Source organism: Rattus norvegicus, chromosome 1, assembly GCF_021556685.1.
Source record: "Rattus norvegicus strain SHRSP/BbbUtx chromosome 1, alternate assembly SHRSP_T2T, whole genome shotgun sequence".
NCBI classification, from domain to species: domain Eukaryota; kingdom Metazoa; phylum Chordata; class Mammalia; order Rodentia; family Muridae; genus Rattus; species Rattus norvegicus.
Genome location: NC_141534.1, coordinates 50,110,309 through 50,131,607, shown reverse-complemented (window position 1 = coordinate 50,131,607; position 21,299 = coordinate 50,110,309). Strand labels below are relative to the sequence as shown.

The window sequence follows — 21,299 nt, the reverse complement described above, 5'->3', positions numbered from 1 at the left end:
CAATGAATAAGGTGGATAAAGACTCCTGGTCTAGCTGTGAGCACAACACGCACACTCACATATGTATACATACCCACCACATATGCAGACACACATTCACATATATGCAAGCTGCAGCATGAGTACATATGTACACATGCACACACCCACACAGAGCCTCGGGAAAAAGAGGCATCAGGGGCAGAGATGTATAAGGAGCTGCAGGCAAGAAGTTCCTAGCTATAAATAACCCATCACTATGGGGGACAGGTCTTCAAGAGCGCAATCGTCCTCAGAAACTCCTGGATTAGGTTGCATCTGTGAAATTGTATATGCAGTGAAAAGATTTCCAAGCATAGACTTCCACTCCATGTATTATTCCCCAAGAAAAGGAAAACCATGGAAATGCTTCCAAGAGGGAACAAATGCTTGTTTCCACAATTTAAAACGATGTCCCAATATGTAGCTGCTTAAATTGTAACAATTGAAACTCTGTTTGAGCAGAGGTGTTATACCACAAAAGCTTTCATGCTACAAACCAAAAGATCTTTGGGGATCTACACTCCACATTTACAAACACAAGGCAATATTTGTATAATCACTCTTCATGTTCTAGTTAAAGGACAAGGAGAGACGGATATTTATTGAACTTTGACAGTGAGCTGGGTGCTTTGCCTACCTCATCATACTGGACACTAACCTAAGCAGTACAGACTGTCACTATTTCCACTAAGAGGGGAAATCAGGCTCTCCCAAGCCACTTGCCTGAGGTCACCTAGGAGCACACAGCAGTCATCACACAGCCTCCCCAGGTTCTCTGAGTCACAATTCAGATAGTTCCTGCTAGGGCAGTTTTTATAGTTAACTGTTGAACACTACTGGACAGCTAAGAGAAGAATGAGTCTTTGATAATGATAGAAAAGACAGAGTCCCGTCACATATGGAAGCATTTCCAGAAGATACTAAGTAGCAACACAAGCTCATCATCGATTAGACCCCCATGCATGTAGAATGCTTCCTTCTTATCAGATTTAGGAGATTTAAATGGACTTAAATTGCATTCCAAGCACAAATCGAAAGCCACCCACATTCAGCTGTTTCTGTCTAAGACTCCCCCTGCGGTCCTCAGACCACAGTCTCAATGGATACAGTGTTGCCATTGCCCTCCTGACGCCTAGGTTGCATCTCGTCTTTGAAAGCTCTGGTCAGGACCACTTTTAAGGACTCCCTGAAGCGCTTCTTCTTACTGCTGCCCACAAAAAAGTAGATGAAAGGGTTGGCGCTGCTATTGATGGTGGAGAAAAGCAAGGAGATGTTATGCAGGTTCCCAAAGGTTGACCAGTACTCGTAATACAACAGGTAGAGGACCCGCATGGGCATGGCAAAGATGAGGAATATGATAATGGTGACCATGATGACGATGTACAGCTTCGAAGAATGGGAGGCCCATGTGTTCTTCCGTATCTTCACCACCAAGATGGTGCTGGACACTAACATGAGCGGAGTGAAGACCAAGAAGCTGAGGATGGCTATGAAGATGATGACCGCCCGACAGTCACTCTGAGAGTGACTCTCTTCTCCGCTGTCAATACACATGACGTACTCCATGGTGGTCACCAAGCATGAAAGTGCCCACAGGAGGGCACAGACGAATGCCGACTGGTGCTTGGGGCGGTGACATCTGTACCAGATGGGGTAGAGGACTGAAAGGCATCTCTCCACACTGATGGCTGTCAGCAGATAGAGGCCTGTGTTGTAGCCAAATAGAAAAGTCACCGATAACGTCACGATTGTGTAGTAATGGCCAGAAGAGAGTTCATAGTCTAAAGCATAGTCGATGGACAGAATAAAAATACAGAACAGGAGGGAGATGTCAGCAATGGACAAGTGGGTGATATAGACCGTGAAGGGATTTCTCCTCATCCGGAAGCAAAGGAACCAGAGGAGGATCCCGTTCTCCACAAAGCCGAGAGGAGAGATGCTCATGATGACCCAGTGCACTATGGGAATGGGTGGGTGTGAAGTCCCCAGGGAGGCATTTCTGCTGGAGGTATTCATGGCTTTCTCCTCAGCAAAGGATGTCATATTTGATTGGTCCATGAGGAGTTCTTGTGCTGGACCACTTCAGGCCATTTTCTGTAGATAAGTCAAACAAACAAAGTGTATGAAAACTTCAAGAATTGAAATAGAAGAGACAGCTGGGGGAGGGGTGGCTCAGTTAGGTAAGTATGATCTTTGCAAGCACAAGGAACTGGGTTGGATCCCCTAAAGCCACACTTTAAAAGCAAGCGAGCAAACAAACGAACAAAGCCTAGGTGTAAAGAGATGATTCAGTGGCTAAGAACACTTGCTTCTTCTGCAGGGGACCTGGGTTCAGTTCCCCATACTCATATAGAGGCTCATAATCTGTAACTCCAGTTCTGGTACATATGGTGTCCTCTTCTGGCTTCTGTGGACACTGTATACGTGTGGTACACACTATAATCGTGCAGATAAAAGTTATACACATAAAAACATGTATTTTTAAGAGCTAGGTGTGGTGGCACACATTTCTAATCTCAGCATTGGAAAGACGGAGATGAAGAAACCCTTAGAGCTTTCTGGCCAGCCAGCCTAGCCTAAGTGGCCAGTGAGGGATCTTATTTTAGAAAGAAAGAAAGAAAGAAAGAAAGAAAGAAAGAAAGAAAGAAAGAAAGAAAGAAAGAAAGAAAGAAAGAAAGGAAGGAAGGAAGGAAGGAAGGAAGGAAGAAAGAAAGAAAGAAAGAAAGAAAGAAAGAAAGAAAGAAAGAAAGAAAGAAAGGAGGGAAGGAAGGAAGGAAGGAAAGAAAGAAACAAAGAAAGAAGGAAAAGCACCAGAGGAACAACACTCAAGATTGACTTCCGGCCTCCACACATATACCTACCCACATACATGTGTACCTGCATGCCTATGAATACACACAGAGAGAAATAAATAAAAAATAGAATGGAATAGAGTAGAAGAGAGAGCTACGAATCATAAAGCCTGACATTGTGATAAACTGACAAGTTTAGAGGCTGGAGAGATGGCTCAGTGGCTAAGAGCACATCCTGCTCTTGCAGAGGACCCAGGCCCTATACCCAGCACCCGCATGGGTGCTCGCAAACACCCATGTAAGTCTAGCCTCAAGGGATCCAACACCATCTTCTGACCTCCAAGGACACCTGGCATGTGGTACACAAACATACACACAGGCAAAAAAGTAAACAAACCACTCACACACACAAAAGAAAATGATTGCGTAGGGGCTGGAGAGGTGGCTCAGTGGTTAAAAAGTTACTGCTCCTACAGAAGACCCAGGTTCAATTCCCAGCACCGACACAGTGGTTTACAAGTATCCAAATGGGGGATCTGATGCCATCTTCTGACTTCATGTAGGTGGTGCACATACATACATACGTATGTACGGACGTAACTACGTACAGGCAAAACACTCACCCAAATAAAATTAAATAAAACTTTTTTAAAGAAGTTTAAAATAAAGTATTATTCTGATGCTTTGTTTTATTTAACCCAATGAGTACAAAATAGCATTTCATCATATGTTCAATATGAAATTAAAAACGGCGGGGGGAGGGTGTGTCTCCCACATGTAGGCTCAGGTAACCAGAGGCCACCCTGTAGGAAATGATATATTCTTGGCAGATGAGCCACATTTCCTGTGCTGAGTAGGAACAGATGACCAGTGGCCATCCTGTAGGGTAGTTCAGGCTTTGAACACTCACAAAATGAAAGTTCTTGTGCAAAGATGGTATTCCAAGTTCTTGGGAGCAAACCCAAACCAAATACTGGGAATGTGTAAAACCATACATAAGCTGGCTCTTAGGGAAGGTGACAGAGGCACTCTGTTGCCTCAGACAGACAAGTCTCCAATACCCAGGTCCCCTAGACCTCGAAGACAATCAGCTCTTGACTTCTTGCCTGAGAAAGAAGGCTCTCCTGTTTGGTTGTAATCATGAGGTGCAAGGGATCCCCATCACTGTGCCTGCCTCCCTCCTCTCTCCTTACTCCCGAGCCCTAAATTCACTGCCTGTTCCTCCCTACTCTGAAAAAGCATTGCCCACACTTTCATTTTATGAACCAGTTCTTTTTATTTCCGCTCAACTTTTCTCCCTTTCCAAAAAAAAAAAAAAAAGCTTCTAACTGAATTCACAGAAAGAGAAAGCTGTTTGAACACTTTAGCCCCGACTGCATGTCTTTTTTTTTTTTTTTTTTAATCAAACCGACCTTATTCAATTCTATAGTTAGAGATTTCTCTTTATGGTGATAGAACAGGCTTCCTCTCCTCTTTCAAGATTTAATTTTAAGTCATTGTACAGAGTGTTTAAAATAAGAACCATGGTGTAGTTTTGCAGGGGAGAAAGAACTGAATCTAATTTGGTGAATGGAATGAAGGAGAGCTTGCCAAAGCCAGGCAAGCACATAGCCAGGTATAGCTTTATATAGTTTTAAGGGAGGCCTTACATCACTGGGTTTTGAAGGGTCAGTAGGAGTTCGTTCGCTGAATAAGGGGGAAAGGCATACTGTGGACAGGAACATGCACAAAGGCAGGAGGTACAGAATGTCTCTACTAGTTGGACATGATAGCTTATGTCTGTAATCCTCACAGTCAAGAAGCTGAAGCAGGAACATTATCACAAAGTCAAGGCTAGCCTGGTCTATACAATGAACTCCATGCTAGCCAGGACTATGTAGTAAGATTCTGTCTCAACCCCAGTACTACAAAAAGAATGGTTTTGGCCAGCTGGGCATGGTGGTGCACATGCATTTAATCCCAGCCCTTGGGAGGCAGAGACAGATGAAACTCTGCTTTTTCCCAGAGAAACAGCACTCCCTTCTGCCCAGGGCATCCTAGGGAGTGAACACTGTTTCCTCAGAGTTATGGTGAAACTCCCGAACTGTATAGTCAGGCTGATTTTGATCACAGGGTTGGAATGCAAATAGTTAAATTACAAAAACGAATTATCACTAAAAATAATGAATATAATCCTTCCGTCGTTTTGTCAGAGTGAGATTTTACTTAAACGAGCACATTGCTTTAAAAAAAAAAGTCACATCCCAAATGTTAACCAAGAGGAATTTCCAACTGCCCAGTAGCAGTTTGGAAGGCCTGGGAACCAGCTGGCCCTGTGTGCCCATCTCTCCAATCCCTATCCTCTGCAAGGCTCCGAGCTGCCTTATCTGTTACACATCTGCTGTGAGCAGCTGGGGTGTTTGACCGTGCGGAGCGAGCATGATGTGAGCAGAGCCAAAGTGGCGGCTCACTGACGAAACAGCATAGCTTGGGATTTACTCTAGCCACAGGGACACGTTCCCAACTGCTCATAAACACTGTCATTGAGCTCCCTGACAAGGAACCTCACCTCTCTGGCAGGATGACTGGTCTGGGGACGTCTCCAGGTAAACCCAGCTCTGGGACAGCAGACTCTTTGTCCAGACGCCCATCTCGTTACAGAGTAACTGTAGTTGCAGACTGCATGTTTACCTGGCTGGCGGTGACAGTCCGAGCAGAAGGACAGCTCATCCTAGCAGGTCTTGGTGGAGAGCACAGTGGTGGGAAGCTCAGCTGAGGACAGAGGGCTGGAGGCCTGGGGCAGCTGGTGGTATCATCAGTCAGTAACATGGGCAGCATCGGGGAATTTCATTCCCTTCCTGTTTCTCATGGAAGCATCTCCTAGAGAGAATGAAGTTTACTAGAGCACCAGAGTGCAGACATTAAGGCTTTAACAGCCAAAGGACCCCTTCTTTGCTACCTATCTCTGGGCACTTAGCACCAGTGCAAGAGACTGTGAGGGAAGCCATTGCAGTCCTCACCTAATAGGGAAGAAAATTAAGGATTAATGCTAGAGCCTCTGCAAGGCTCAACCTCACAGGGGCTCCACCACCCATGATTGCTTCATGGCAGCTGCCAGACCCCGGACAGCAGCACAGTGGTGCCTGAAATGCTCATAGATCCTAATCAGAGAGTTGGCCAGGTCTCCTGACTGCCAGCCAACAGCCGAGCTTGTTTCCCACTCAACAGAGAGGAAAGCATTGCTTTAGCTGGGGCCTCTCACTTCAGACAAATGGAAGCTAGAGAGATTGGAGGGGGAACCGACACTCGCCACTAACACAGGGTCCAGCAAGCCAGAAACCCTGAGCTAAGCCCTGCTCCCTCACCCTGATGCAGGTCTCTCCCCTTGCAGAAGTCTTCTTGTGCTTACATTTCGTCTTCTACTTTAGCCTGCCGCTACCCTCCTATTTGAGGACCTGAAGGCACCATGTTCCCTGCTGGAGGGCACTCATTGCCCTCTAAGAGCTAAGTTTGATTTGAAATTATGATCTCATCTGTCCAGGATTCCTGTGCCCTCTCCACACTGAAAGTCTATCTTGGTGCTCATATTTGTAATCACGGAGGCAGGAGGATTACTACAAGCTGGAAGACAGCATGGTCTATATAGAGAGTTCTAGGAAAATCATCAAGAAGCAGAGTGGCCCTTGGGGACAGATCATACCATTCCTACCTGGGTAAAAGGCCCCCTCAAAAAAAAAGCCATCCTAATGGGCTCCTCTGTGAGCTACTTAGCTACAATACAAACTGGGGGAGGGGGATTTTAATTTATATTACCTTTTATTCCAATTATAAAACAATATGTCCTCATTGCAGAATATTTGGAAATTTCACATGTAAGACAAGTACTCAAAATTAACCTTATTAAACACTTGGACTAGTCCCTTATATTTTTTCCAATGTCTCAAACACATGTTTTTTTTTAATTGTAATCAGTCTTGGATAAGGTTTGTTATCATACATTTTCTCACTTGATAACACATTATATTTCTTCCTATTAAGGTAGTCTCTTAACATGTATTTATTTTCTACCAATCCTCTAACCTTGAACATACCAATTGCTTCCAATTTTTCACCATAGTTTAATATTATATATATATATATATGCTTGAATTTACAATCACATCCAGGTACTTAGACTCGCATTCATAAAGTGTGTGTGAGCATACACAAACACACACAAACACAAACATCTATACCAACATCTCCATGTATATCACTTCCTTCTATGACAGTAAAGTAGCTGGCTCCTGCCCTTCACATATGTGTAAACAACCTGCTAAGAAGCCCTCCTCTGGGGTTGAGCCACCCACACTGCCACCATGCCCTGCTTTGGAATACTTTTCTCATTTAGCAGGGGTGCCATGTCCTCCTTACCTCCTGCCCCGTCTGCCCTGTCCTCTGCCAGGGCCCCATTCCACCCATCCCTGCCTGCAGGGCTGTCTTCCCCAGTCAAGCAGACGCTACCCACCTTGAGAAGTAGCAGAAAGACAATACACCTACCTGTAGGAATTAAAACAGGCAGTGGTCCACTCACATCTGAGTGTAAGAGGCTTGGTTTTGTTTTCTTCACAATCAGTAGAGGTTATATTCTGTCCTTGACTGTCACAAATTGATCTTACGATCTGGGATCCCCCTCACTCCCCACCCCCGCATTGGGGAGCTCTGATATTATGCATCTCCTGTTGAACTGTTTCTTTTCCTGGGACACAGACACCCCTGCATAAATTCTCTGAGATCTTTGGGTTTGGTTTGTTTGTTTGTTTGTTTGTTTGTTTGTTTGTTAAGACTCTTCTTTTCTCTGAGAGATAACTCGGAGGTTAACAGCAGTGGCTGCTCTCCCAGAGGTCCTGAGCTCAATTCTCAGCAACCACATGGTGGCTCACAACCATCTGTAATGAGGGCTGGTGCCCTCTTCTGGTGTGTAGGCATACATGCAGGCAGAAAGCTGTATACACAGAAAATAAATGATCTTTTTTTTTTTTAATCTTTAGTAAAAGGATTCTACTTTTCAGCTCCTACAACCAAGGCTCAGAAACATCAAAGATGAGGGGACAGGAAGGATGGGAAAGCCGGGGAGAGACCCAGGACGTTTGTGTCGAGATGCCATCTTCTGTGGAGGTCAGAGAGGCTGCACCCGTGACATCTCAAAAATATGGCTGCCCAAGTAAGATAGGCAAAACTGGCAACACCAGTTGCCATTCCAAGAAAGATGGGAGGACTGCAAGATGAGAAGCTCTGGATTATTAATGGCTGCTGAGAAAGGGAAGCTCCACCTCCTCCAGGAATGAGTCCTTTGATCACTGTCTAACCCAGAGTGGCAAGCCTAAAACACACAGGCATATGACAACACTACAGGGGCTCATAAGGATGTATTTATAAATTTATATGTATATGTGAATATATAATATATAATAGTTAATGGCTATGAATGTGAGAGGGAGTAGGGGGACAGGAGAACAGTCGGAAATACAAGAAAATGGGGAATGGTATAGACACAGTACTCATATATTAAATTCTAAAAAAAAAATAAGATTCTCATTTCTTAGTTTGAATGATGTCTCTGTGTGTGTGTGAGTGTGTGTGAGTGTGTATTAGAGTGTGAGTGTGTGTGAGAGTGTGTGTGTGAGTGTGTGTCTGTGTGTGTGTGAGAGTGTGTGTGAGTGTGTGTGTGAGAGTGTGTGTGAGTGTGTGTATGAGAGTGAGTTTGTGTGAGTGTGTGTGTGAGAGTGTGTGTGAGTGTGTGTGAGTGTGTGTGAGTGTGAGTGTGTGTACCTGAGTGCAGTGCCCACACCACACAGGCCAGAAGAGGCTATCAACCCCCTAGAGCTGGAGTTACAGTTGGTTGTAAGCTGCCCAGCATGGGCTGGGAACTGCAATTATATCCTCTGCAAGAGCAGTGCACGCTGAGCCCTCTCTCTGGCCTCAGATCTGTCTTTAACTGTTGCGGCTGGCAGCCATATTTGAAGCAGGGTCCACAGTGTTTCTTTTAAGTCTGACCTCACCTGTCCAGGCTCAAAGCACTGAAGAAACACCAGAACAAAGGACACAGCTTTTAGATGGCATTGCAAAGGTGGGTGCTTCTGCTCCTTGTCTTGTGACAGAACCCGAGCGTGACACCCGGGGTATTGCCTTCTGAAGACAGAGTATATGACAGCCAGCATCGTATTACTTCCATGTCATTTGCCAACTCAGAACCTCTTCCCTTTCTCTCCAAGGAGACTGGAATCTACTTGGATGTGGCTGAAGTCCCTCAGTAAGATTCCTCTAGGGGCTCTGACTTCAGAGTGGCGAGGGCCTAAAACGTGGACAACCTTACTTCTGAGAATGGTCACTGCTTTCTCCATAGATGTGGCAAAGACAGCAAAAGAGGCTTCATCATGCACCGCTACAGTGCAGAGGTCTCCGCCGTCTGTCCTGAAGCTGTCTGGCTCAGGAGCTCAGCTTCCAAGCCAACTGATCACAGATGCAAGCCCTAAGCCAAGAAGCCCGGCCCCTTTGAACCTTGGCTCCTTCACACAATCAGCATTTTTATGTATTTCTGGGAGGCTGAGATATGAGAAACTAAAAATCTAGAGATTGGAAAGGTCTTTGCCAATGGGGGCCTTGTGGAAATGTCAGGCTGAGAGAATGAATCAGCAAGCAGGGAAAACAAGCATGGTGGCTTCCATAACTGTGGAAGGATGGGAGCATGTGGCGCCAGATCTCTGACAGCTCCTCCTGGGGCTCATGCTCGTCTCTCCCCTGCATGTGTGCAGAACACCTGCACGGAGGAGCTGAGAGCAGATTCAGGGAGAATGAGTGTGGACAGGAGGCTTGGATTATTGCCTAGACCAGAGAGGGCTCCACGAGTAAAGACACGCTGTGCAAGCCTGAAGACCTGAGTTCAAGTCCTAGAACCCACCAAAGGTGGAAGGAGAGAACTGACTCCATAAGGTTCTGCCCTGACTTCCACTCATGTCCCCACACATGTGTGTGTGCACACACGCACACACACACACACACAATAATAATAATACACTTTAATTTTTTAAAATATAAATGTCACGATGTTATGTGCATTCTAAGGAAACTCAGGAGCAGGAGCCCCCCTTCCACCTTCCTGTTCATTTAAACAGTCTTTCCTGAGCTCTAGACTCCCACTCTGAAACACATCTTCCGAGAAAGGGACAGGAGATTGGGGTGGGGGTAGGGAAAGAAAGGATAGAGGCAGAAAAAATTTTTTTAAAGAGAAACAACAGTAAACTAGGGATTGGAGGAGTATGCATCTAAGACCTGCTCCTGTTCCCAGGCAACCACAGAGAAATTGATCCCAGGCAGGACTTTGGTGCTTGGTATGTAGACACAAGGGTACATTCTTCTCTCTCTCTCTCTCTCTCTCTCTCTCTCTCTCTCTCTCTCTCTCTCTCTCTCTCTCGTGTGTGTGTGTGTGTGTGTGTGTGTACACACTTACCCGTGTGAGATGGCATTTCCATGGCAAGGAACGCCACAGGAGGGCACGGAAGGGCACATGTGGGGCAGAACAGCTGTCCGGTGTTTACCATATCACCCTCACACCACAGCCACCTGGACAGAGAGGCAAGTGCCGGTCCCCCTTCTGAATTCCCAGGAGAACTGACTTAGTGTACTGTTTTTGAGTGGGGGGTATTATGTCCCCTCTGTGGCACTTGGCATGCCTGGTGGGTTAGAGTTCAGTTGACTGTGCTCCTACCTCTAGTGGCTGAATGCCTTTCAACATGTAAGACAGCCCCACACCAGAACTCTTCAGTCTTTAACTGCCCACAGTGCTGAGCCTCCCTATTCCGGAGGCCAGCTTGTGATCACCTTCTTATGGTCAGACACAGCAGTGTGTCAACAGCCAGTACCCTCCTTGCCCAATCACCCCACCAACCCTGGCTGGGAAATACCGCTAAGATACGCCAAAGCCCACTTAGTACGCACTCCGTCACACTGGGCTGGACGGGGCTTCACAAACTTTGGTGCTAAGGAATGCAAAGAGAAACCTGCCCACCTTGCCTCTGACCATGCCCGGTGGCTATGTCACACGGTTTCAATACAGGAATCAAATACTGTTCTAGCCCAGTTCCTCTCTTGCTCCTGAAGCAACCTTGAAAGCGTCCACAGCCACCATCCAATCTGTGAATCAGAACTCTGTTCCTTCCATACCTTCCCAGCCATGCGTCAAGACAACAAAGCTATGGTAGAAGTTTCAACCCGAAAGTTGGGAAACAGTAGCTGGGAACATTTCCCCCAGCAGAAAAGCAAATTTCCCCAAAAGGAGGCAGTGGGAGACAGAAGTTTTTGCCAACACACACTGACAGCAAATACGACTCAGCAAAAAAGCAATCGGCATAGAAATTGCTGCCGGGGTGACAGCTCTCAGAACAGAAAAGATCTTACTGCGCTTGTCAAGAGCATCTGAACAACTCCACACGCTGGAGCGTGGACTCACTGGTGTCCTTTGCTCAGGAAGGTCAGAGGTGACAGCAAGGGGATGGCTCCTTTGAATCCTGTGGCATCCATACCCGGCTAGCCCGCCAGGTCCCCGGTCCCAGCATCTCCCAGGATGACTGCAGGCGAGTCTCAGAAGTCAGAGCTGCTCTCCCAGTGCTGAAATATTTGAGCTGCGCTAGGCAGATGGTCCCACGCTTATCAGCAGAAGCCGAGTTTCAAATGGCATCATCCGCTGACACACAAGTGAAAATCTGTACCCTGATCCACAGTGGGAATGGGCTGTGTACAGCACGAAGTGGCTCATCACCCAAGACAGGGGCTAGCCTGGTCTAAGGAGAGCAGTGCTCCCAAAACATGATGTCTTAGAGGGCAGAATACATAGGACCATTCCTATTTCTAGCAGAGCTGAGAAGTGAAGTAATCACGTGACCCGCATTGCACTCTTGAAGACTCAGTGTTCTTCACTGTAAAATGGATTCTTAACATTACCTTAAAGGGACGTCTAAATCAGCACAGTGGGAGGCACATGGGTAATTCAGTATAATTCAGTATAAATTCCTTCTTACAAGTCCTTGGAGTATATCATGAACAACATCGTGCAGAAAATTGGGCTGAGGTAATAGAGAGGAAGGGAAGTCAAGGTAGAGGGGTCTGTGATAGAGGGGGTTTGTCTGTTCTGTGGCAATGCACAGGCAAATTCCTTCCCAGGAATTGTTAGGTAGAGGTTCTCACACAGGAACTCAGAAACACAGCATTAAACATCTTTCTCCCTGGCCTCTGCCCACTTTTCTCCAAGAACCCAAGATAAAACCAAGCAAGAGAATTCTAGAACACCTGGATCTCAAGTAACCACGCCCACAGTGGAGGACCACAGGTAGCCACGCCCACAGTGAAGAGCTACCCTGGCTCTACTTCTGTCCACGCCTCTTCTTTTCAGGGGGCTTCCTCCAGTTACAATGGCGAAGCAGCAATGACTCCGGATCCAGTCAGATCAAAGGGGAGGGAAGGCGATTCTAACCTATTAGAAAGCAGGTGTCCACTCAAACTCTTTCCAAAGCAAGTCTGAAGGGCAGGAGCGCAATTGCACTGCAGGAAGCCAGGGGCTCAGTTCTCCAGGGGCTGGGAATGAGGGGGTGGGGACCATATACCCCCAAAGACCTTCAGAGCACGGCTGGTCCCAGCAGCAGGCGCAGGCAAAGGGTAAGTCAACAGAATCAGTGAGCTCTGGCCAGATGTCAAAAACTCTTCCCCGTTACCTGATTTCCATGTCCTAAAAGAAGGGAAGGCCAGCCTCCTGGAGAAGCGTAAGTTTCAGGAGCAAAGTCAGAGAGAGAAAGGAAACCCCACTAAGGACACACTGCAAGGTAGAGAGGAAGGACACACCGTGGGGAGGGATTCACGAGAGGAGCCAGTAGGATCCAATGAGAGCCAAGAAAGGGGCTGGCCAAGAGGTTCCCGGGCATGGCATGGGGGAGGGGGGAGGAGGAAGGAAAGACGGAACAGAGGGATCTTCTCTGCTCTTCTATCCACACTTAGAGCTGAGACAGTTCAGATTTGATGAACAGTTGTCCTCCCAGGCAGGTAGTGGAACCCTGAACAGAGTGACCAACTAGAGAGAAGACTCCAACGTCATTGTTTAAGTCAACAGAACAGAGGAGCGCACCAATTTGCTCCCCCTAATCCCCCCCCACCCTCGTCTCTATTCACAACTGAGATGCCTGGCCACCCTGACAGAGGACAAGTCACCCGGTTTGGAAGTTGATACCAGTCACCAGGTGAATGCAGAGCAGAGCTCCCAGGAGGCTAAGGGGTCAGTCCGTCTCCAGGGAAGGGGGCTGCTGTAAGGGATGGCTCTCCTCCCACAGAATGAGTGGGTGGGGGAAGATGCCAATTGTTTTGTGACTAATTGGCACCGCCAACAAAACAGGAACTATCACAGATGGGGCCGGAGTTTCATTTGTGGTAGATAATGATTTCTGCTTAGAGAAAATACAGCATCTTACTGTAAAAATAAAGCTGCCTGCATTTAAGCCACAAATAGGACGGCTATTTCTGTGCTGGTTTGTCGTTGCGAGGAATCATTCTCTTCAGAGGTGGGAAGATTTGAGGGGGAAGGAGGTACTGAAAGAGCAGGAACAGGGCCAACCAAGCCCGGGGAAGAGAAGTCTGTGGCCCCCAACTTTCCTTCCAGAGAAGTTCTAGACTGCACTCCTGAGAGATAAGTCATACCTTCCAGAGTTCCCTAAACACACCTGTTCCTCCTGTCAAATGACAGAAAGAGGGAAAAAAGCTTTGAGGTACTCAAGGGAGCAAGGGAGGAGAAAAGATAATACGAAAGTAACGTAAGGAAGGGTTTTTGGCTCACAGTTCAAGGGTCCAATCCGTCATGGTGAGGAAGTTAGACCAACAGGAGCATGGGGCTTCTGGTCACATTCTACCAGCAGTCAGGAGGCAGAGAGCAAGGAACGCCGTTGCTCGGCCAGTTTCCTCCTTTACATTCAGCCCAGAACCCTGACCCATGGTGTGAATGGCGCTGCCCAGGTACCGAATGGGGCTTCCAAACCCGCTCAACCTAAGAGACAATCCTTGACGGGCGTGCCAAGGGGCTTGACTCTCACACATAGTAACACAGGAAGCCAGGTGGTAGACCCATAGTAGGCGACTAGTGAGTGGTGGAGTCCGAGCGGTAGAACCCAGAAGTCGACCCCGCCCTGTGCGTTGGAATCCCCTCCCCTTCTATCTTAAGCCCCTTAGTCCCTGGGCAGGGGCCAGGGGTAAGGGGGCACGACTCTCGCTGACCTAGGGAAGCAGGTGCGCTTCAGTCCAATCCCCAAATGTGTCCTCACCTGGAACCAACTCTACCCAGTCCTAGATGTTGATTGTCGATCACAGGAAGAGAGCCTCGAGTGCTTCACCAAAGCCCAGGGTTCCCCTTCTGACTTTGAGAATCCAGAAAGCCGGAAGAACTGGTAACTAGAGAGACAGAAGGAAGACAGGTCAGACACACAGAACATGCTGACAGACAGCCCAGTGTACACTGTCCTGTTACACCGTTTGGAACGGAATTGACTTCAGGGATGCTAGAAATCTGATCTTCCAAACTTGACTAGAGAAAATTTGGCTAAGCGGTTCTGTATCTCGTAGTTCTGACAGACAGGCTCTCAGAGCAGAACCAGTCCCCCATCCTTCTGATTGACAAGCTCTTGGGGCAGGACATTCCCACCCTCTGCCCTTCTAGCCCTGCAATAGAGTCTTCAGATCTCAGTGACCAGATAAAAGCCAAAGATAAAACTCTGAGAATGAAACTCTCCCAGGCCCATTTGATCTCACCAGCCTGGGGCAATCTTTTTTCCTAACTCATACAGGGATTGGCTGGATCTGTCCCAGCCAAGGATTTTCATTTTCAGAGCACACTTCTTAGACATCGAGTCTGAAGGAGAACTGTCCCACCTCCCTCGTGTGCTTGGCCTTCCACTTAGACAGGCCCGCATGACCAAGTCTAGTGAGAACCAGCCCTTCTACAAGGTGGAAGACTCCTGGATATGAAGAGAGAAAACGATTGGTTTAGGAAGATAGATGTAGCAAGGAGGCCACAGCCTGAACGTGGCCCAGCCCCTAGAGCTCCCTGACATCCTCTGTCTGAACGGAGGTTTTATCCCACCCAATAGAAGAACTTTTCCTGAGCAATGAGGACACCAAGAGACCCAGGATGGGTGGCAGTCCTAAGCAAAGATGGCATTTGTGCTAAGGGCCCTGAGAATGCCTCCGGGGCCACTCCCCTCCGACAGACTGCCTGTGACCAGTAAAGATGGCTATAGCCGACAGGCAACGCACCATTGGGTCCAAAATGAAAATGCCAGATCAAACATACACGAAATGAACGGAGGCCTTTCTGGGTTCCTTGGAATCACGGGTGCCGTGACTACAGGGCTAGGCAGTCTGAAGCAGGAGGAATGGTTAGATTGATTGACAAGACATCAGGAAGCATGGTCCATCCCATCCCAGTTAAAAGGGTCACAGTGATTTCAAACACCGAAGGATGTCTCTGAGGATGACCTTGAACCTTTTTTTAAGATTTATTTTTATGGGGCTGGGGATTTAGCTCAGTGGTAGAGCGCTTACCTAGGAAGCGCAAGGCCCTGGGTTCGGTCCCCAGCTCCGAAAAAAAGAACCAAAAAAAAAAAAAAGATTTATTTTTATTTTTCTTCGTTACGTGTATGTGTGTGAATGCAGGTGCACACAGAGGCCAGAGGAGTTGGATTACCTTGGACTGGAGTCATAGACCGTTATGAAATGCCCAGTGTGGCAATCAAACTCAGGTCCTCTAGAAGAGGAATAGGAGTCCTTAACCACTGAACCATCACTCCAGCCCCTTCCATAAACTTTTGATACTCCTGCCTCTTTTTCAGGAATGCTAGGATTACAGGCACACACCACCTCGCCCAGTTTTATGCAAACTCCATGTATGCTAAGCCAGTATTCCATCAGCTGAGCCACATCTCCAGCCCTTCCTTTGACAAGTCTCTCTCTCTCTCTCTCTCTCTCTCTCTCTCTCTCTCTCTCTAAGAAGAAGATTCATTTGGGGATGGTGAGATAGTTCAGTGGTTAGGAACTGCTTTTCCCAAGGACCTCATTTGATTTCCAATGCCCAGATGGCAGCTCACCAGCATCTATAAAACCAGTCTTAAGGATACAAGGCCTTCTTCTGGCCTCCACAGGTACTGCATAAATCTGGTACACAGAAACACATGCACTTAAGTGTTTGAACTTTATGTTTATGTGCATTGGCGCTTTGCCTGCATGTATGTCTGCGCACCACACATATGCCTGATATCTGCAGAGGTCAGAGAGGCTGTCAGATCCCCCGCAGCCAGAGTTACCGATGTGGCTGTAAGGACTGAATCCAGGTCCTCAGAAGAGTAGTCCATGGTCTTAGCAGCTGAAACATATCTCAGCCTCTGAGCCACTTTTCCAACCGTAGATTTTACTGTCTCATGAGAGATACCTGACAGTGAGAATCTGGCTCATAAGGTACGTGTTTGCTTTTATAAAGATTTTCCTGCCCAGCTTTGCCGATTGGTCCTGCATTCCCACCAGAGCTGCTAAAGTCTTTCTATCCTGCTCTTCACCAACATTTGGCTTGAGTTCTTTTGTTTGCAATCTTTTGCACCCATATTTTAGCCGGTATGAGACAGTATCTCACTAAGGGTTTAATTTATATTCCTCTGATGATTAATGTTTTGAGTACCCATTCAGGAGCTTACTAGCTACGTGTGTTTAACTTCTGTTGTAAAATGTTTATTCAAGGGCTGGAGAGGTGGCTCAGTGGTTAAGAGCACTGACTGCTCTTCCAGAGGTCCTGAGTTCAAATCCCAGCAACCACATGGTGGCTCACAACTGTCTGTAATGGGATTTGATGCCCTCTTCTGGTGTGTCTGAAGACAGCAACAGTATATTCATATACAGAAAACAAACAAATAAATAAATCTTTTCTTAAAAAAAATCAGAATCTGAAAACAGTTAAGATGCCTATGAAAAATAAGCTGGATCAATCAACAGATTGAAATATATTCATACAATATGTAACCGCTCTGAAACAAAAATCACAGACTCACAGATACAGGCAGCAGCACAGATAGCCATCTAATATAGAACGTTCTATCATGTAGTGATGGAAATCTGATTATTATTCACTGGTCAGGTCAAACTGGCTAGGGAAGACAATGTCCCACAACTAGGTTGGGACACAGACTACATGGGTATGTGTACTTCTCAAGCCACGCCAAAGGGAACAACGAAGAGATATGATTTTCACTGGGCATAGTAAGCTTTGCCTCTATACAAGTCTCTCCCGCCCCTGTCTCTCAAGATTTATTTATTATATATAAGTACATTGTAGCTGTCTTCAGACACATCAGAAGAGGGCATCAGATCCCATTACAGATGATTGTGAGCCACCATGTGGTTGCTGGGAATTGAACTCAGGACCTCTGGAAGAGCAGTCAGTGCTCTTAACCACTGAGCCATCTCTCCAGCCCTATACAAGTGTTTCTTAGTTAAAGAACTTTATAGCTGAGCCTGTCACTGAAAAGGTCACATGTTCCTCCTTGAATGTCTAAGAAGGTGACTTGCTCCTGAACAGCAGGAGGTAAGTCCACATTTGGGCTGGAGCCTGTGTGGAATGGCAAACTAAAAATACCTTCCTCACAAACTCCAAGAGGAATAAAATTCCAGGTTTATTTCTCTAATAACTTCAAGTCACATGTTAAAGTGACAGGCTGTTTCCCCACTCATTTCTGTTTTCCTCCACTCTCTGCCGGCCTACACACAAAACTTTGTCAAGTAGCTCGTGTTAGCTGATAGACATCTTTGGTGGGAAAGGATAGGTTAAGAAGTTAATTATACTCAAGAAGCCAAACAGGCAGGAATTTGAACCCAGCATAGGCTGCATAGCAAGGCCTCTTCCAAACAAAGCCAAACCAAACTAAATGAGAACCTTAATTGTAAACGTCGGCCTACAGCATCATAGCATCATGATGTCTTATTTTTATTTAATTGTATTTTATGTGTATATGGATATTTTGCCTACTTGTATGTCTGTGTAATGTGTACATACCTGGTGCCCTTGAAAGCCAGAAGAGGGCATCAGATCCCTCTGGAATTGGAGTTAGAAATGGTTGTGAACTTCCACATTTATGCCAGGAATCAAGTCTGGTCCTCTGCCAGAGCAACCGGCCGGGCCAGTGCTCTAAACAGCGGAGCCATCTCTCCAGCCTCCTTCTGATACTTTAACCCACGGGAAGCTCAGGCATTTTTCCAAAGTTAGCCCTGGATTTCACTGTTCCCTTAAATTTCCACCAGGGGGTATCTGGGCCAGCAAGGATCAACATGCTTAATCTATGAAAGTCTCCAGCCAACTGATAGGGGAAAAAAAAAATCACATTTAGACTACTGATAAAGTTATGTAAAACAAACGCCAAAGAAATGCAAATTTTAAAAACATGTTTGCTTGCCATTTTCTCGTACTGTGTTGGCAAACATTAAAAAATAAAGCGATAAATGCTGGAAAATCAGCAGATCTGTTGCTGTTATGGATACCAACTAATAAAACTTCCTCGTAAGCAAGAACTCCCTTCTCTGGGTCCTAACAAGGTGGCTGCCCACAGACACAGTGCTGAGCGGTCTGCAGGTGAGTTTTTGTCAACTTGACACAAGCTAGAGTCCTCCAGAACGTGGGAACCTCATAAGCAAATCCCTCCACTGGGGCTGGAGAGATGGCTCAGCAATTAAGAGCACTGGCTGCTCTTCCAGAGGATCCAAGTTCTATTCCCAGCACCCACATGGCAGCTCTCAATTGTCTGTACCTCCTGTTCCGGGGGACCTGACACCCTCATACAAACATATGTGCAGGCAAAACACCAATATACATAAAATATTTTTTAAAAGGAAAAAGTTCTCCAGCAGATTGGCCTATAGGCACGTCTGTGGGGCACTGTTTTTATTAATGATTGATACAGAGGGCACGAGCCATGATAGGCAAGCCACCCCTGGGCAGGTGGTACCAGGTTATATAACAGAGCAAGCTAAGAATGCCCCAGGGAACAAGCCAGTAAGCAGTATGTCTCTCTGATTCTGCTTTACCTCCTGCCTTCAGGTTCCTGCCTTGAGTTGTCCAGGCTCCCCTCGAAGATGACCGGGACATGTAAGCCGAACGGAACCTTCCCTCTGCTGCTTTTGGTCAGTGTTTTTTTTTTTTTTTTCTTTTCTTTTCTTTTTTTCGGAGCTGGGGACCGAACCCAGGGCCTTGTGCTTGCTAGGCAAGCGCTCTACCACTGAGCTAAATCCCCAACCCCCTTGGTCAGTGTTTTTATCACAGCAGGAGAAAGCAAGCGAGGACAGGTGGGCTGTGACATTTTAATCAACATTTCTTTCCTTGTCCTCTGAAGATGCCTTACTGGACACGTGCACTTTGCCCTCTTTGTCACTTGCCTAGATTATGATCATGTGTCTAAACATCAAGAAAAAAAATGTCCAGTTGTGAGAAAGAATATTTTTGGAGTTATTGCCTTGGGACACAGAGTCTATCCACGCCAGTGGCTGTTCTAAATATTTCCCTGGAGTCAGTCCTGCATACTTGGCCGGCATTGTTTTGGCCCTTCATAGAAATATAACTTCTAAATTTTCCCTTGCAGATATTCATCAGCCGTACAAAGAGAAAAGGGATAAACTGCTGAAAACTCTGTTCCTTGGGTCATGGGCACTACTTCCCACAGTGCCCATCGGTCTTGCCTGGAGACTCTGGGCCTTTGGAGCGGTGCCCTGCTTTGCTGCACGGATACAGTGCTTGTTACAAACTAGGTAGTAGGCCTGGGCTGGTGCTCTCCCCCTTGCTGTGAGGAAATCCCTGAGAAAGACAACTTAAGGAAGGAAGGGTTTGCTTTAGCAGCTGGAGTGAGAGGCCGCTGGCCACAGGACACTTACATAGCACCCGCAATCAGGAAGCAAAGAGAGATGAATGTGCGTGCTCGCCTCCCCTTTCCTTTCCACTCAGCCTAAAACCCCCAGCCCACAGAATACATCGTCTACCTTAGAGGAAGTCTTCCTACCTCTACCCAATTTAGAAAGCCCCTTACAGATATGGCAGAGGTATGTCTCCATGGTGATTCTAGACTCCCTCGAGTTGACAGTATTAACCAGCACAGGAGTTAATTGCCAGGGATCCTGAGAACACACACAATTTGGTTTGCTTTAGAAATACACCATTTGGTTGCCTGAAATAATTTAGTCAGAGGCCAACCCTGGGTACCATTAAAGTTGTTTTCATTTTTCTTTCCTGCTCATGACTGTTTTGTGGGAAATAGTGGGGTTTTTTTTTTCACTTTAATATCTTCAAGAATGCTGGGAAGAAGTCGCCTCCAAATGAGAGCAGCTTGCTCAGTGTCTTACACAAAGAAATGAAGCTCAAGAACACTGCCTGAATCTCCCAGGAGGGTTCTCCAAAGCCTGTGATAGCAGTGTTAAATCCCACATGTCTGCTTGCTATGCATCTGGTTTTCATATAAAAATTAACACCTTGAAGCAGCAATTTTGTCTCATTAATTTAGAATGAGCGAAACCCCCAAATTAGTTGAATGTTAAATTGTGTTTAGAATTCACATTGCAATTTTTTAAATATTAGTTGTTGCATATGTGTATGTAGGTATGTGTGCACATGTGTGTGTGAGCATGTGTGTGTGTGCAGGTGATCGGGTGTGTGTGTGTGCATGTGAGAAGGCGTGGTGTGTGTGTGTGCATGTGAGAAGGTGTGGGGTGTGTGTGTGTGTGTGCAAGTGATCGGGTGTGTGTGTGTGTGTGCATGTGAGGTGTGGTGTGTATGTGCATGTGAGAAGGTGTGTGTGTGTGCAGTGCAAGTGATCGGGTGTGTGTGTGTGTGCAGGTGATCGTGTGTGTGTGTGTGTGTGTGTGCATGTGAGCAGGTGTGGTGTGTGTGTATGTGTGTGCATGTGAGTAGGTGTGTGTGTGTATGTGTGTGTGTGTGTGTGCGTGTGAGCAGGGGTGTGTACAGGTATGCTTAACTATCCATGCCATGTGGACTCCAGAGATCAACTTTCGGTGTCTTTATTACTCTCCACCTACTTTATTTTTTTTAATTAATTCTTTCATACAAAGCATTTGTTCACACTCACCCGACCCCTCCCCGTACTTACTTCCAGATCCACTATTCTGCTTTAATCCTCCTTTAATTATTTCCCCATTCCATAACCCACCAACTTCAATTCATGCTGTCCATATACTCCTGGGTGTGGTGGGGCCATCCATGAAAGCGACTCCACCTTAGTTTATGAGACAATGACTTTGGGTCATGTATTTCAACCAGACTGGCTGGTCTTTGAGCCCCTGGGCTCCTCCTGTTTCCATGTCCTAGAACCCAGAGATGGAATTATAAATGTAGCCTCCACCTGGTTATTATGTGGGTGTGAGCAAGTTACTCTGGAGCTATTTACCTCCCCAGGCTCA

General features: G+C 46.5%; 1 protein-coding gene across 7 annotated transcripts in view; it reads right to left on the bottom strand.

The window, feature by feature from the left end:
* Positions 1 to 595: 595 nt before the first annotated feature.
* Mas1 (MAS1 proto-oncogene, G protein-coupled receptor) overlaps positions 596 to 21,299 on the bottom strand; it is a 45,429-nt gene continuing 24,725 nt past the window's right edge. For 2 of the 7 annotated variants that reach the window (XM_087627483.1, XM_087627442.1), the window contains exons 2-4: positions 14,129 to 14,255; positions 5,484 to 5,672; positions 596 to 2,115 (exon numbers count right to left, since the gene is read on the bottom strand). In XM_087627483.1, the coding sequence (XP_087483609.1) occupies positions 1,105 to 2,079 (975 nt within the window). In that variant the 5' untranslated portion in view covers positions 2,080 to 2,115; positions 5,484 to 5,672; positions 14,129 to 14,255 and the 3' untranslated portion in view covers positions 596 to 1,104. Of the gene's footprint in view, positions 2,116 to 5,361; positions 5,673 to 11,228; positions 11,603 to 14,128; positions 14,256 to 21,299 lie in introns of those variants that run through there. The other 5 variants (NM_012757.2, XM_087627259.1, XM_087627296.1 and 2 more) reach the window with 5 other exon arrangements.